Here is a 17,787-nt window from a genome sequence, read left to right as displayed (position 1 = left end):
TGTAGAATTCTAACAAAAACTTTCAAATTCATTTGATATATATTCACCACTCTTATCTGTTCTTAAATATTTAATTTTACAACAACTTTGAATTTGCTTAAAACTTCTTTCTTTTCTTTAACACGTAAACCCAAGTTTTGCGACTATGATCATCAGTGAAGGTAAGAAAATACCTATTTCCTCCAAGTGATACTGGATTAATAAGGCCACAAACATCTGAGTGCACCGGATCAAGTCGATGTCATGCTCTTTTTGTTCTTCTTACTTTGAAATGCTTTCTTTCTTGCTTACCCATGACATATACTTCACATAAGTATGATGGGCGATCAATTTTTGGCATTCCTGTCACCATATTATACTTCTCTAGAAGTTTTAAAGCATCAAAATTTAAATGAGCAAATATAAGATGTCAAAGTGTGGAAGTATTCTCAATATCAACTTTAAAATAATTTGATTGATAAAAAATACTTAAATGCATAGGAAACATTCTATTCTTTGTCATTTTCACATGTGATATCAATCTTTTATTCTTGTCACGAATTGAGAGAGTCATATCTTTCGTCTCAATATCATAATATTTTTCAAGTAATTGTCCCAAGCTTAGAATATTATTTTTCATATCACAAACATAATAAACATTTGAAATGTATAATTCTTTGCCATTATTAAGTTCAAGAAGAATTTTACCTTTGCCTCTTATTAGTATATGAGACAAATCACCAAATGTATATTCCCGGAATAACTTATATTCATTTTTGAAAATAACTCTTTGATGCCACACATGTGGTTTGAGGCTCCTGTATCTAGATACCATGTCATAGACTGATCATCTTTCAAATTATCATAACTCATTAACAAAACATGATTTTTATTCTTTTCTTCCTCAACAAAATTTATCTTATCACTTTGATTGTTAGGATTATAATAACATTCGTTATAGTAATGTCTATATTTTTTTTGTAAACCTAACATTGTATTTCAGACCTTTTATAATTTCTGTCACGTCCACGGCATCGGCCACGTCCTTGGCCATAACCTCGACCTCTTTGGTTAAAATTTTCTCTATCACATTTATTATTTGGAGATTCTTGATTGGTCTAATTTCTATCTCCTCTTCCTCTTTGTCCTCGTCCTCTTCCTCTTCCTCTTTAAGAATTTAATTTACCTTAATTTCTAACCGATTAATTAAATTGAAGTAAGAGTACCCTCCTAAACTAGAATTATTTATAGTCTTCAAAACTAAATTATTGATAAACTAATTAAGAACCAATTTGGTTTAGGTTTGATTTAAGTTTGATTCTAGATTTAAATTTTAGATAAACTAAAATTTTAGAGTTTTTTTTCTCTTTACGTGAATCGAATATTATATAAGATTTAATAATTCAAGAAAAAGTTTAAAGTTTGTCCAAAATAAATAAATAAAGTTCTAATTGTTTCTTACATTAAAATTTTAGAGTTTTTTTTTTCTCTTTATGTGAATCAAATATTATATAATTTTAACATCAAATATGATATTATAGATAAATTAATCGTGTATGGGTCAATCAAATAAGTGTGATAAAGTAATAAATAAATCATAAAACAAGTTTTACATTAAAAAAAACCTTTCATCATTAAGAAAATAAATAATGGATAAACTAAATCAATTCTTTTACTACATAACAATGAGATTATAAAGTTGTCTCTAAGAAGATCGAAGGACATCAAATACTATATGAAAACATACACTCACATAAGTTTTAAGAAAATTAAAAAAAAATGAAGTAGAATAAAAAATTCTCAAAGAGACATAGATCAATTCAGAATTATGGTTTCTAGATCGATATATTATAAAATCATGACAATCAGACCTTAATTTGATTAATTAATTATCAAAATATTTTTTTTACTGTGCATGACAGGTCCTGATTTTTCGTTTTCTCATCTAACTCCATGTTAAGTAAGGTTAGGGTTTAATCTTTTTTTACTGTGCATTACAATCAGACCTGAATTTGATTTAAAACAAAAAAATATATATATATTCTCACAAGGCCGACAACCTCAAGTCCGCACGACGCCATGCATTCCGAAGCTGCCGCGGCCCGCCATGAGTTTGATTGATCACTGATGCTCTGATGCCTTTGCCATTAAACAACTCATATTAGCTTCACCTGAAGTTGAATATACAAATAAAGCCGAGAAAACATTAAGCCACGACTATAAAGGAGGTTAAAAAGGAATGAAATTTCACCTTAGTCACTTATCTTTTGTAATTAAAAAGCAAAAAAAACAAAAGACCTTTGATATTTTGAATCCTATTTAAAGTGAATTGTATACATCAATCATCGTCACTACAAGAGCAATGAGAGGTTTGGCAATATCTTCTTAAGCAGTACAATCAAGTCAGTGGCTTGGGGGGATCAAAGATAACAACAAAAACTAACTTTCAACAGGTAACGTTTTATACCTAACCATAGGATAATGTTTTCCTACATGTCCGCGGACAACTTTTTTATATTCCAATCCATGGTTGTATGTGTACATACATACATTACCCCTAATAGATAAATTCTAACGCCAACATGCGGAAATGGGTTATGCTAATTCAATTACATTAAAACGGTGCCCCTCCCATCATCCATGACTCGTCCCTGTAACACCATGCAAATCAAGATTAACAAAAAATATATAGTTTATAATCCAAGAAAATGAAGGAAATATATTTGAAGAACAAAAGATTACTACCTCTAGAAGCTGTGACTCCTCTATGCATGGTCTTGGCACCTCTATCATATGTAACAGCGGGACTCTTGGGTATAATGAGAGAGCTTTGCAATCCCTCTAGCAACTGTAGAAACAAAAAACATCCAATTGACTGTGGTTCATGAACAAGATTGACTAGACTGTTCACAGAGAAATAGCATCTTTTTTACAATGGGGTAGAAATGTGCTTTTCACTATTCCAGGTGACAACAACAAATGACAGTGTTCATCTATTATCTTATTGACCTCATGCTCTAATGAATAAACAGCAGTGCTTGAATCAAGCATGTTACATATAAAAACAATATTTTTACATCATTCTAACAAGAAATACAACGTTTCTGGTTGGCTCAAGATTGCAAGAGTTCTTGGTGCAAAAAGCCCTAGGATTCAGCTAGCTGGCGCATTACAAAAAAGAAGAAATGTGATAAATTATGACATGTTGACATATATTTAATTTAAAATGTCTCATATAGATTTACAAAACAGAAAGGCAATTTTGGTGTATAGCTTAACTTATTTGATAACCTATCTATCTACCTTTGTCCATTTCCAATATCATGAGAACTATTCCTAATAGGCGATGGAATAATCATCAGAATGTATACTAATCCCATAAGAATATAACAAATGCCATTAAGTGTCATACTAGTGTCTCAGCTAGCGTAAAACCCAAGCAGAAACATATTAGCAGGATATGTGAGTGCATGGCTGAATGCCCATTCATATATGCTGACATGCGGCTGACACCTCAAACAAAGGTTAAAGATCTGTGGCACTCTGATTAAAATCCATGTTTATAAATGTAATAAGGTTTGCTAAAAATAGCACTTCATGCATAGAGAAGTTTCAGCAAAGCTTACTCTTGAAGTTGGCTGAATTCTGCGATTGGATCTCCGGGGCTCAATAACATCAGCAGATCCTTTCCCAGGATTTTCATAAGCTTCAGATTCAGAACTGTTTGACTTGTCCACAGCAGATAAAACATTTCCTTTCTCCCCCGCCTCAGCCTCAACAGAAGAAGAATTCATCTTAAATGACGGAATACAAGGTACAGAAGACCCTACCACTGGCATATCTACTCTTCCAAGTTGTGAAAAAGAACCAATTTCCATTGGCATCTTTTTCTCTTCATTGCTAAAAGTAGTTCTGAGACTGCTTTTTTCCCCATTTAAGACAGATGCAGCGGTGACAGGTAGCTTCTCCTTATCCACACTACTTCTAATCTGAACATTCTGAGACTTCAAGGGCTTTTGGCCCCTGGTACTCAAGTTGGTGGCTCGTTTTCCTTTAACATCAACTTTTGAAATATTCCTCCATGACTGGGATGCTTGTGGTAACAAACTGTTAACAGATTTCACAGAATCAGTCTTTTCAGTTGCCTTTTCAGTTTTATCTTTGGTATAGTGTTTGCTTACTTCCATAAATTTTCTTTTCTTTCCAGGTTTAGGAACACCAAATACCATCTTAGATCCTATTTTCTGAAGGCCTGCTCGTCGTACCTTTAGTGTATCGGTGTTATTTGCTCCACCCACATCATTTCCAAAAGAAATTATTACATCCTTCCCTAATGTACCAAGTTGCCTTGATTCTTCAAGCTTCCCTGAACCATCTGTATGAACATTTCTTGACATAGTCCCCATTTCTCCCTCAGCTATTTCTGACTTATTGTTGGCATCAACTTGGCCTAGCTTTTGTCGTTTCTCATTCGGTGTATCGCCCTAATTGCCATAGCAGAAAAGATCAACCAAACAGAGTGAGAATGCCTAACAGTGGAAAAGACAGAATAGAAAGAAAAGCTTTGCTAATAAAAGGTCAATAGACAATACCTCGTAGGGTTCAAGAGTAACTCTGTCCTTATCGCGAGACCATTCTATCCATTGGCCATCCTTCCAGATGAGTGAATGTCGTAAATTCCAAGCCCTAACAGCTGAGGAATCACCACCAGCTGTAAACAGCAAAGATCGATATTTGAATGGTTAATTGCAGACAATAAGAATGGTACAAACAGTAACCTAAGGAAAACAAATAATTACATTTTATATAATAAGAAAAGATGATTAAAAACAAAAACTTCTTAACAAAAGTCAATTACATTATTGACAATAAACCTTGGGCAAGAAGCTATTTAAATGTTCAGAAACCTATGGATTGAGAGAAAATAACATATGTATTTGTGCCCACTAGTCAGTTGTGTTTATGCCCCGCCATATACCTAATGCAACAACGAAAAGTTTTGAAGTGCCAATACACAACCCACATGGATGGACCTCCACAGCAAACAAGGGCAACACTTTGTCACACAGATTTAATTCCGAGTGTGATGGCAGATTGGACAAATGCAAAGGTCCATGCATACTAGATTGCCCATGGACAATCAACAAAACTTTCAAAAAAAAAGTTCCGGTGAACACACGACACAATGTGACATAGACAGTTCAGCAGGTGTTTTAACCATTTGATAATCTGAAGTTATTTCTCCTTGACAGCTAAAGTTTAAGGCAGGTACCTAGTTGAGTTGGGATTTTAATAAAGATTATGACTCTGCATAATTAATACTGATATGATAACAGAATTGGGTTTTAACACCTTTGCAAAAGGATCCACAAACTGAAAAAAGATGAAAACAAACCAACAATTCAATGATCTTCCAAAGCATACCTGGAAATTGGACAGTTAATTTTGTTTCATCATCTTGGCTCTTCTCGGTGACAATTCCTTCCCACCAACTGAGGAATTAAGTAGTACAATTAGTTTATATTTGTCATAATCTGCTATATAAGACAAAAGTATAAATAGAAGAACTCATGTCACACTTGCAGATATTTATAAGTAGTCATAAGAATTTCCAATTTGTTAGTAAGATTGATGAGCATAGAGACAAGGTAAACCTACAGAAGACCAAACAAAAATATGAGTAGGAATAGTGGGAAAAGATTATGTGACAAAAGGTAAACCTATGAAAGACCCAAAAAAATCATGAAGCACGTCTAGTAAGGATTATTTACAATAGAAGAATAAAAAAATAACAATCTCTTCATTAGAGAACCCTAGTTCTTCAGGTTTGGCCACTGCAGCAGCAGGGGGAGAAATAAGATAAGCATATCCATTAAAGCAGGCTTACACATCCAACTGAGAAAGTAGAGAAAAAAATACTTAATTTGAGGTATGACAACTCTCGTTAACAAACAAATCACTGTTGAAAAATAGTACAAAAGCATACATTAAAGCAGGCTTACCCATCATGAATCCATGCATCAACTCTGTCTCCAACCGCCCAAGTGAAATTGCCTAAAACCTCTCTCCCTCGCTTCCTTGTTCCTTCAGATTTGGCTACAATTATAGGATGAGCCATACGTATTCTAGGAGGTTTGTCACCTTCTGATGCAAGTGGTATCCACTCAAGCTTGTCATGGCCTGAATAATGTGGAAAGTGTTTTCACAACAAATTAATGAAAACTTAAACAATTTCTTCTATCATACCACATTTAAAGGACGAGCATTGGAAATTCAAGAATCTTTATCACACTAACTTATTTGCAGCAGAGTTAACCTAATTGTAACAGTTAAAATCCAATAAATGATTAGCTTCTTAATAAAACATGTGTTACTATGAAAGTTAATATTGTATCAGTAGGTAGTTTGCTTTTATTATAGAAATAACATACTTTACCTTTTTTGGAAAGGTCCTTGTAGCACACTTGTGCTTTGCTATCTTCAACATCAACAACCCATGCTGAAAACCAAGCTCTTCTAAGACCACCATCATCAACGACAACCTGAGAGATCTTGTTAGTGTTAAAATTTAAAACTGACTATTCAGGAGACAGAACAACGACCAGTAACCTGGGGTAAAGTGATTTTTCTAAATAATGTGCACTTCATCTGAAAGCAGGTTCATCAAAGTAAAATCCACACAAAAGATATTTTGAGTAATCTTCCCTGGCAAGTTTTGCAAGAGAAACACTCGGTCAATCTTGTTCAAGTGGTTGTGATACACTGGGAATGTTAGACCTAATAGACAACCACTTAGCAGGAAAAAGAGCAGTCTACCAAGAATTCTTGCCTTATATGGCTAACTCTGACTACAGAAAGTTAAGTGTATCCATCTGTGTCTTCCACAGTGCCCTATCATGTTAATCTTAAGAGTTATTCAATATTTTTCATTGTAAACAAAGCTTCTAATTCATAATAAGCTGTTTGATGATGCATCACTATCAGCAACAAAAGATAGATTTGAAATTTAATAAATCAATTTGTCAAGTTGCATTTAATTATATATAAGTAATTACATCTTTTTTTCTTTCCTTGTGAGATCATATGATTTCTGGCTTCCAAATTTCTTAAAAAAATAACTACAAAGATTATGAATTACTTGTTTGACATGAAAAAAAACTTGAATATTTGAAAGAAGACTAATTACTTGCTCAGAGTTGTACCTCAACAAGTGACCCTTTCTGAATGCTACTTCCCTGCAATGAATCCCTTGTAGGTCGCTCAGTTAGAATAGTTTTTGATCCACTTCCTAATTTGCTTCCTGACAAATTAAGATAACACAAGATATTGGTAAAATCAGATAAATCCATAAACTCTATCCAAATCAATGATAACCTGTAAACGAATTGCAAGACAGACATACCATAATTTTTGTTACCAGGCGACATTTCATCAGTATTAGAAACTTTTCTCCTTTCATCATGGTTTGATGACTGGTCATTTGATTGTTGTGCAACAATCTCATGATCACTAGCCACATCTAAGTCACAATTCTCCCTAACCTGTACATCAATTGCTTCTGACATGTTTCCCATAGTAGCACAATTGCGTCTCCAATGACCTTCAGGGCCTGCTTCAACTAATTCACTTATTGAGAATGGTAAGGGCTCCCCCATGGCAACAATCATTCCAGCTTGTGATACAGCTTCTGCAACCATTTCTGCAGCTTTCAGTATAGCATCCAAGTTTTCTGCACGCTTTATGGCAGCAGAAGATGCTTCAACCCTTTTCCTAATGGTCTTTTGGGCAGTTGAAATGATTGAGAAAGGACCACGGATCTTGTCCTTGCCCATGGAAATTGAACCAGGAGTTGATGACAACAAATCTTTTCCAGTTTCAAGGCTGACCTCAGAATTCTGAGTGGTCCTCCCTGTGCTAGCAAAGTTTAGTGCCTCATCTCCCATGAATTTAGCCTGTAATGCAGCCTCAGATGCAACCTTAGCAACTTCTGCAGCTGCCTTTGCAACAGAAGCAGCTGCTGCAGCCGCAACAGCTGCAGAGGCAAGTTTCTTTTCAACCTCTGACACCAAGCCTGAATTTCTTTGGACCACCATCTGCTCCCAAATTAGTTGGCTGTGCCTGACAGCAGCGGCAGCATAAGCAGAAGCATTCTCGGCTTGCTGTTTTGAGTGCTCGATTTGTGTGCATGTTTCATTCAATACAACCCTCTGCTGAGTGTCACCACTGCCTAATATGTGGGAGTAAGGCAGAGTTACGGGGTGAGATGCATTTAAAGCAAGACCACCAGATGTAGCATTACTTGGAAAATTAGAAGATAAAGAAAGACAACCAGATGTGGCTATATAATTAGTAATAACAGCAGCAGAAGCAGATTCTGCTTGAGGTTGAGCAATTGAAAATTTTGACTCAAGCTCCTCTGGTGCAGAAACCTTCTTCTTCTTTCTGGACTTCTCACTAACAGATGCATTCTTAGTACTCAGAGTTGCAGCCCTATTTTGTGTCTCCACTGGCACAACTAATGCAGCAGAAACACTGATAGCAACCTGATTAGGCAGCGAGACACCAGGGGAAGCAAGTTGCATGTTTGAGGCACAAGGTTTAGAAGACTCCCTAAGAGTTGCTACTTGAGTTGTTTCAGAAACAGGCTTTGCAGAATTTTGTGCACTAGAATCAAAAGATAAACTCTGAGATGAAAGAGATGATGCACCCGGACAAGGACTCTGAGATAGCAAAGGTGTAGTATTGTTCAGATATTGTCTGATATGGGAAGTTTGATATGAATGCAATGGGGACAGTGATTGATTGGACTCCAAGTGGATGCCTCTTAAGATACTAGAGGATAAAACTTCCTTAGATGAACTCTGGAAAGGCGACTGCAATGACACAGTGGAACCTTGTATTGCTGAATTCGGAAATTTGACGTCACTCCAGCCAGCAGGAGAGTTGAGGGCCTTGCTTTGAAGAGGGCTGCCGCTGATCCCTTGTTCAGTAGTTAAAACCCAACAAGTATCAGTTACCTCAAATAAATTTAATCATTAAAGTGTTCCAATAAAAATTTATTCACCTGTATGATAATGCAAATGTGTGTCAGACGTACTGGGAGATGACTTTAGGTTATAAAACCTTTCTGAAGCAGCTCGCCATGCTCGCTCCCATAAGCTCCTTCCTCCATCTTCTTGAAAGTGTCCAAAGATTTTTTATTAGTTTAGTTCAGGCAATAATGCATAACAAAGATTAAAAAATTATGTGAAAATACTGACCAGAACCTCCAAAGGCTGGAATCATACAAGCCTCATCTGGCATGACACCTTGGCTGCACCAAGCAGATTAATACATATAATACAAAAAAAAATTAAATAGCTTCTTTTTTGAGAAACCATTAGGAAACAAATAAAGAAATGGCAATTGCAACTCACATAAGTGACCCATATACAAAAATCTGGGCACGCAATTGTATTTGTTGCATGTCTGTGAAAGGCTGATGCAACAATGCTGAAGGAACTGAAGTGTTCAAATCTGGCAGATTAGATGTTTGAATACATGGAGAACAGGATGATTTTGTATTATTGGTCTCAATATAGAGAGATTGTTGTATACCCTCTGTATGGGTTTTGTTTCTTGTGGCACTGTCAGGGAAAGGTGATGTACTAACTGGGTTCTTTTTCCTTCCTCTACCATGTTTCTCTTGTAACTTCTCTTTAGTTTCTCCTTTCGAGTTGCCTACCTTTCTAGTTGCACGGGCAGAAACTTGCTTTCTTTTGTCTTCCCCAGTTGTCTTGCTAATGATGCTAGTACTCGCTTTTTTAGTTTCATTCAAGTGCTGCTGAGAATTCTCCTGAGAAATCTACACTCAAAATGCTCAATTAAATTGAAGGTCTTACCCATATTCAGGAGTATAATGAAACTGAAGTTTACATAAGATATTGACAAAATGATAATTGTGGTTACCTGAGGCTGATCGAAGGAGTGCAAATGGTGGATGGGTTCCCAATCCTTCTTAGTGTCTTTTTGAGAAAGATCTGCATCTGGTTGGACTACAAATGTGAAATTTCCCTCATCTTCTGATGGCGTACTAACTTTAGAATCTTGAACATTGCATTTAAGGCTATCAGAATTTTTTGCTGTCACAGATGCAGGACCAGCAGGATCTAGCAGTGAACTATTGCTGCAACCAATTACAGTTGGTGAACCACAACTTGGTTCGGATGAACTCTGATTACCACCTGCAGGATCCAATAGAAAGGGTTCAGGATTACTCCCAAACGAAGTGGACGGAGAAAGGATGTTTCTATCACTATTAAATGCATCAAATGCAATAACATAAGCTGGTAAAACTTTGTAGATTTTGAATTTTACCCGAATTACAGAAATGGACAGAATATCAGTACGTATAGAACAAAAATATCAACCATCTAAAAGGCTACAGCATCAAGACATCTAATAGTCAAATTATTATGTTAAATGTGCCTAGGCTAACCTAACACAAACCAGACATTATTTTCTGTGATAGATGTCAAGATTTAACAGATTGACTGAGGAGGAATTTTCTTTCAATGGACAATGCACCAATGACCTAATGTAAATGATGTTATCAACTTATTGTGCAACTCAATTGCAAGCAACAGATGCTTTGTATGGTTTTTGGCACATAAAAATTTTACTAAGGTTTCCATGTTTGCACACATGTGCCATGTCAACAGATATATTCATGCATTTGTGCATATGGAATATGGTAACAGCTTACCAGAAATTTGAACTCTTCTGTTTCAACTTGCATAAGATTTTAGATTCTTAGATTCCTTTATATTCAGACACCATCCTTTTATCATAGTTTCCACAAAAACATATAAAAACAATAAAGGCATTAGAAGGGTCCTGTAAACTAACAATCCAAAAGAATATTCACATACAAAAAACATCAGAGGAAGATGACTTTCTTTCTGTTTAAGGAAAACTCATTTTGTTACAGTTGTTTGTTGGACATAAATTAGCACCTTTGCCTTCTGTGCTTTGGCAAGTAGCAAAAGAGGTTACCCCAGCTGATGAAGCTACCCGAACCCCATCGCCGTTAGCAGTTTCTGTTTGAAAGAAAAAAATGTAGTTTGTAATCTATATTCATATAATACTTGGAAATGCAGCAGACTTCATAAACAAACCTTCAAATGATCACCAGAAAACCTAAAACCTGGATAATGAAGAATATTAGCTTCATCACATGATATTGTCAAAGATCAGGTCATCTCCCATTTAATAGAAATGAATATTCTGAATTCCTGATCTACAAACCTTAGTAATCAAGGGTTCCTTAAAAACAAGCTTAGCAAATCAATTATCAGAGGGTGATCTCTTAAGCAGTTTCCACTTGTCATTTTACATAAAGTAGAGGCTGAATATAGCAAGTACACTTTATTGACATGTAAAAATTGTGGACTATTGAGACCAGAATACAGTCCATGTAGTTTAAGATTTAAAATCTCGATCTCATACCAGTTTCTAAATTTTGTTGGATTGATAATCTGATATGGAACAGATATACGAGACAAACTGACCTATATCATCTGATGTCACTGAAAATAATAAAATAAATTGACACTGATGGGTACTGAGCTATATGGTCGAGTATCGGTCCTTGGTGAGACCGGTAAACCAAAATTTGACACTTCAATCAATGTAATGTTGTTTATCATCTCTGGCGATGGTAATTCATGATTTTTCATCATACTAATGAATCTGGTAAAGAAAAATTTAAGGTAACAGATACTAATTTTTCCAGAATTTCCAACACAACATGTTTAGATTCTTCAGAATTTTATTGATTTGTTGAGACAAGTCATAAGAGGTAAGAACCAGAAGCTTGATAATTTACATTTTAAAAAAGTGAAAGACGTTCAGGTATCTATATTAACCACAATCAAGTAGTTGTCCCCAGACCAAGAGTTTTAATACAGAGTTCTGCTAAAACAAGCTAATTGTTTTATGCAGATACCAAGTGACTAGGGAAAAACTCAAGATGGTCTCAATCAAGATATGCAGTTTCGAATAATACTGCCCGTACCGGGCGGTACATACCGGTCTGTCGCTGGCCAGTACATGGACCGTCCGTATATATATATATATATATATATATATATATATATATATATATATATATATATATATAAGGCGACATCGCCTTTTTCGGCGAATATTTATATATAAATATATATAAACTTATATATATATAAACGAGACAATGTCGCGTCGCCTCGGCGACGTTGCCTTTTATAAAATAATATATATAAACATATATAATCTTATATATATATATATATATATATATAAGGCAACATCGCCCGAAGAAGGAAATATATATATATATATATATATATATATATATATATATATATATATATATTAAAGGCGATGTCGTCTTTTATAAAAATATTTTATATATAAAAACGAGACGATGTCACCAAATTATATATATATATATATATATATATATATATATATATATATATATATATATATATATAAATACCGAGCGGTATACCGCTCGGTATATTGTATCGTACCGAGTGAATGTTGAAACGCCGGCACGATACGATATTTCAAACATTGGTCTCAATATTATGGTAAATGCCAAATTAAAAGCTAGAATCTATTTAGACTGAAGTATGAACCTCTATTTTCGATAAAATAGAAAACATCATAGTATATCAGCAGCTAAATTTACCAGAGCCATCTGACTTGTTTGGGGGGCCATCACCACCTGATGTAGGCACGACAAGGGGCTGTCTTGATACCTCAACATCTGTGTTATTGTCTATAACTGATAAGGCAGGGATGTTTACATCTTTCTCATTGCAGCATGATACAGGCATAGATGCAGCTTCTTTCGGTTCTACAATTTCAACTTCAGAATGTAAGTGCTGGAGAATTGTTGGATTATCTGCTTGGTTCATTACTGATTCCTTGTCTGATTTCATCACTACATCAGTGTTTTGGGCTTTGGATGAGGAAAATTCTGTATTCTCAATGACAGAAACACAGTCCTTGGAGTTTGTGTCACTTGAATCAATCAATGGTGCAGCATATTCTTTTTCTTCCAAATGAATTATGTTATTCTCTTTTTGTTCAGCCAACGAACTTGTATCAGACATTGGAGCCATCTGGTCATGAACAGAGGGTGAGATCTTATTTTCTGCATCATCCAGTAAAACAGCACAAGGTTTTTTCAGAATAATATGCTCTGAATCATCCAACTGACCACTGGCTTTTTCGATGATTGGATTTGAGCATTCATCCTTACCACTCCTCTCCAGCTGAACAGGGTCAATCCTGCAGTCATTATCACCATCAACTCCAGCCATCCTTATTTCAGCTTCGAGGGAAGTTGACAACTCTATCCTAACTGCAATGTCTGAAGAACTTCGTGACTCACTACAATTGTTGTCATCAATATATGGCTTGGATGTAGCAAGGTTCCTTTCTTCTTCAGAACTAGTGATTTTACTTGCATTGCTTGATGTAGCTTGTAGCTGGATATAATCATGTTTAGATGAAAATTCATGCACATCATGGCTAAAATATACAGGTCCTGCTGCCTCACATAGCTCAGGAATATCTTCAGTGACAACTTCAGCAGAGTTCTTTTCAACCTTCTCATCTCTTCCCACCGCTACAGAAGGCAACACCTTTGTCAAAGCTGAACTTTCATCCTTTTTCCTTATGTCCTTGTTCAGAACTGCTACTGGGTAATCAATAGCATCATCAGAGTTCTTAAAGAACAAGGAGCTACTGGATCCTTCATTCAGCAACACCAGAGAATCTGTGGGTGTAACCAAATCAGAAGAAGCCTTAACATTTGAAACATTATTATCAACAGTATGGTGTTGAAAAGGCTGATCATCCACTTTGCAAACACCATATAAAGAAAAACATGTTTCATTCTGATTTTTCTCAGATTGCTGAGCTTCTAGTCTCCCACTCACGTCAACCTCATAGCATTCTTCAGCTTTTTGCTCAGAGAATAATGCACTGTCCATCTTACAAGTGCCAATACCTGCACTTTCAGTTGGTACACTTGAAGCACCATCTTGAATACTAGAAATAAAATTTGGACTTGCTTCAATATCCCTGTTTACATCACAACCGTGATCATCAAGTAAACTATTGTTCATGGATGCATTATCCAATGGTTCATTGTTCTGAACTGCCTCAAAAGACTCCCCAACAACCAAACATACTTTAGAATCATCACCGGATGAAGCTAACTCTTCATTAATGGTACATTGTGAAGCTTCCACCTTCCCAGTAGAGTGTAACTTTTGATCCAATGAACTTGCATCCATGCCCATTTCTGAATGTTCCTTACTGGAAGTTTGAGAATTAACTCCAACTTGCTCGACCTTAAGTACCTCTTCATTTGACTCCAAAATTCTATTATGAAATTCATCAGCCAGAAGGGTTGAATTAGTATCCACAATACTCTTAGTTTCACAGTTGGTAGAATCTTCTACTGCATGTGTTTCTGATGCTGTATTCATAACTTGTGAACTTACCATCTCATTATCTTCAACAGAATTCACTAAAATCTGTTCAGATTCAGATGTTGGAACATTGAACCAGATGTTGTCATGCCCAGAAATGGATGTTTGAGCAGAATTTGAACCGAATTCTGCTGCAGTGTTTCTAGGTGAGAACTCCTCGATCCAATTGTTTTCTTCACCTTGAATGCCAAGTAAAAGCCCTGTTTCAGATAAACTGTCAAACCTTAGATGAGCCTGAAAGTGATCATCTATATCAAATTTTGGTGGAGCATATGACTGTAAGTTTTGAGGAAAGCCATCATTGTCCTCTTCGATCAGTTGAAAATGCTGGTTTTGAAAGTCATTATCATCATAATCCATGGATATATCCCTGCAATGAAACAAAATATTCAAATCAAGAAAAGCCAATGCCACATTAACGTGTTAGGAGAAATTCCAAATTAACAAGCATAATATATGCCATAGATGAGAAAGCTCAGATTGTAATAGTACAATTGCCAATTGACACAAAAAACCCCATGGTAATAACAGGGAACTTGAGATACAACAAGGTTCTTCATTCACACATCATTCCAGGAAAGAAATTTAATAAAAAATTAACACAATTATTTAAAAAAGGAAAGAAACAAGGAGATATTTCAGAATGTAAAAGATGCCTAGTAACAAAACACAAAAAACCAAATTGACTGCTAACATAAATACACATGTGCCATCAGTATGCAGATCCCGAACCAAATACGAGACAGAAATGTAAAGTCAAACACAGCTAATATCTCTTAACAGAATATAAAGAAAAGTCTAGAACCAAATTAAAACAGCCAAAAATCCTTCCAATTGGATTCAACAGATCATTCATGTCATAACACATAAAAAGAAAGTAAAAAAAACATTGAGGTTACCATTCCTCCTGACCTTCACTTTACCAAGTAACCTAAATCCATATTCTTTTCTCTGCAACCTAAATCCATATTCTACTACTTGAGAGTCTCTTTCAGAAAGAAAATTCTAACTTTCAACTGATAACTGTGTCTGTATCCATATGATTATGTAGAGATCAGAACCTTTGCCAGTCTGTTTATGCCGTAAATGCAACAAAGATGCACTACATAAAATAAATATTAGAATGTGCTATAAATTGCAAATATAACATCTTAAATTATTCCATTTTAATTCACGTTTATCTATTAATTTGATTTATCTATTTTTATTTTTCAGTAGATGGTGGGCCTTGATCCATCGGTAAGATTGTTTCTTTGTGACATAGGAGACCACGGTTCGAGTTTTGGTAATGTATGATTGCATGCCTACATTGACCTTCCTCATACCACATTGGCATGTGCCTCATGCACTAGGTTCACTCGTTTTGTTTTTTAATGCTTAACTTACATCTCATCAAGTTCATTGGGGAGTACGATGTTCACACAGCAGTAAACACTAAAGCCCTGAACCATCAAGGACATACTACTTCCAATAAATCCAGTAAAATTTAACTGACTCATGCTAGCTACAAAATTCCAGACTCTGCATTTCCAACCAGATCTTCATGACAACATTTTCCATACTTGTCATTACAACATTCAAAGGTATACTTGTACATCTGTAACAGGCTAACCCAACAATCTAAAAGAATGTGCATAATGCAAGCAGAATTCCTGCATAATACATATGCAGTATGAATGTCTGCGTCTATGAAACATGTATTCTTTTCTATAATAAAATGCAAGGCACGTTCCCAAAATTTAGGGAAGTTGCATAGATTTATGTATCAAATACATGGTGACAAGGGGGATTCAAGTGAAAAGCATAAATTGTAATAAACAATTTATTGAAGTTAGGTAAATATTTTAGCTTTCCAGAAGAAGATTGTATGGACGTGTACATACAAAGAGGTTGAAATCATAAAAGAGGATGAATTGTCATGACATGAATATTCATCACGACAAGAATACTCATGAGCAGTAACTTCAGTTCTAAATAAATCAGGCGTAAGCATTAAAATATACCAACCACCAAATTCACCATGGCCTAATAGCTTCTAAACGACAAATCCCAACATGACAACAAGTATAGATAGTGAACAGGATCACTCAAACTTCAATTTCTTTGGAAAGGATAAGGTTTTTTCCTCTCAGTTCAGCATAATCCTACATCAATTATATAACAGTACCAGGGCAACTTTAATAGTTCAAAATATATCCTAAATTTCGAGGAACAGTTCCATTCCAACCATGTCTACTGAGCTGTAAAGGGTAATGTAGCGCAGCAAAAAAAAACAATTCTGATGAATGTTGTAGCAATCAACTCTTTTGCCAACAAATAGAATAATCATAGGCCATGCACATGTCTGTACCATAGAAAATCCAAGAACCAAGGCCCACGTCCACGATTCGCAGAAAAACCTCCAGTTTTCGAGAAGGAGAAAGCAAGATAGGCGACAACGTACAAAAGCCCGCTTAGATCAAATCAAGCGCATCAATAACCTTAACTCACCACCGAGCCAATCATAGCGAATCAAAAGCAAAATCCTTCACTTCCTTTCACGCCAAATCCAACAAATCAAAAAGCAGTTTAAAAGCAACAAAACTGGCAAAACGAGAAGAAACACGCACCAAAGAAGGAGCGGCTAAGCTTCCACCACCCTCCATCCGGAGACGAAATCTTGCCTCTTCAGCGCGCCAACCCCAAATCCCACGCAGATCCGCGGGCTCTCATTCGCCAAGCGCATCAGCGGTCGTCGGAACTCTCCGTTCCGCGCAAAAAAACCCTAGATCCGATGTCTTTTGGCATGAGCCCTCGCGGCGGCGACAAAACCCTCGAAGGCGGGCGACGAATTCCCCGGCGGATTGGAGAACGAAGTCGAAGGGACGGGCCGAAGCGGAACAACCAAAAAAGCCTCCCTTTTTCCCGTCTTCTCTCCACTCTCGTTCTTGTTCTTTTCGGCGCTCGCTCTAATCCTGCGGCCACTCGCTCCCACTCGACCCAGTATTGGGTTGGAGGAGTATTTGACGATGACCACAGCCCTCCTAGGTTCAATCACAGCCGTTCATTGACATGAGCCCCCGCCCCGATTCGAAACTGTGGCGGTCGGAACACAAATTTGGGCACCTACGCCTTGGAGACGATCCTAGAAAAAGGAGCGCCACAGCTGAGGCGAAGCTTCCGATCCCGTCATGATTTGGCTGGATAATCACGGTATTGCCCTCCTCAGGGAGCATCGCGTGGCACGTGCCTCGCGGGAGTTGGTCGATGGGTCCCCCGGCGTGGTTATTATTGTGGT

The 17,787-nt window shown here is 36.2% G+C and overlaps 1 protein-coding gene across 5 annotated transcripts; it reads right to left on the bottom strand.

Moving 5' to 3' along the window:
- Nucleotides 1-2,278: 2,278 nt before the first annotated feature.
- Nucleotides 2,279-17,498, bottom strand: LOC135583681 (uncharacterized). 5 transcript variants are annotated; one of them, XM_065152364.1, is made up of 17 exons: nt 17,120-17,498; nt 12,695-14,880; nt 10,974-11,057; nt 9,928-10,202; nt 9,577-9,823; nt 9,396-9,480; nt 9,240-9,292; nt 9,044-9,154; nt 7,382-8,959; nt 7,182-7,279; nt 6,416-6,521; nt 5,982-6,159; nt 5,404-5,471; nt 4,572-4,690; nt 3,606-4,463; nt 2,725-2,827; nt 2,279-2,630 (listed from the first exon to the last, which is right to left on the bottom strand). In XM_065152364.1, the coding sequence occupies exons 2-17, from the start codon at nt 14,868-14,870 to the stop codon at nt 2,614-2,616; spliced, it is 6,156 nt and encodes a 2,051-aa protein (XP_065008436.1). In that variant the 5' UTR covers nt 14,871-14,880; nt 17,120-17,498; the 3' UTR covers nt 2,279-2,613. The 5 variants fall into 5 exon arrangements, with proteins under 5 accessions (XP_065008436.1, XP_065008433.1, XP_065008434.1 ...); XM_065152361.1 differs by having other exon boundaries at nt 9,396-9,823; XM_065152362.1 differs by having other exon boundaries at nt 9,044-9,151; nt 9,396-9,823.
- Between the last annotated feature and the right edge of the window lie 289 nt (nt 17,499-17,787).

The sequence above is a fragment of the Musa acuminata genome, chromosome BXJ3-5, assembly GCF_036884655.1.
Source record: "Musa acuminata AAA Group cultivar baxijiao chromosome BXJ3-5, Cavendish_Baxijiao_AAA, whole genome shotgun sequence".
In the NCBI taxonomy this organism is placed as follows: domain Eukaryota; kingdom Viridiplantae; phylum Streptophyta; class Magnoliopsida; order Zingiberales; family Musaceae; genus Musa; species Musa acuminata.
The sequence above is the reverse complement of the archived record's forward strand: the minus strand, read 5'-3'. Positions and strand labels throughout refer to the sequence as shown.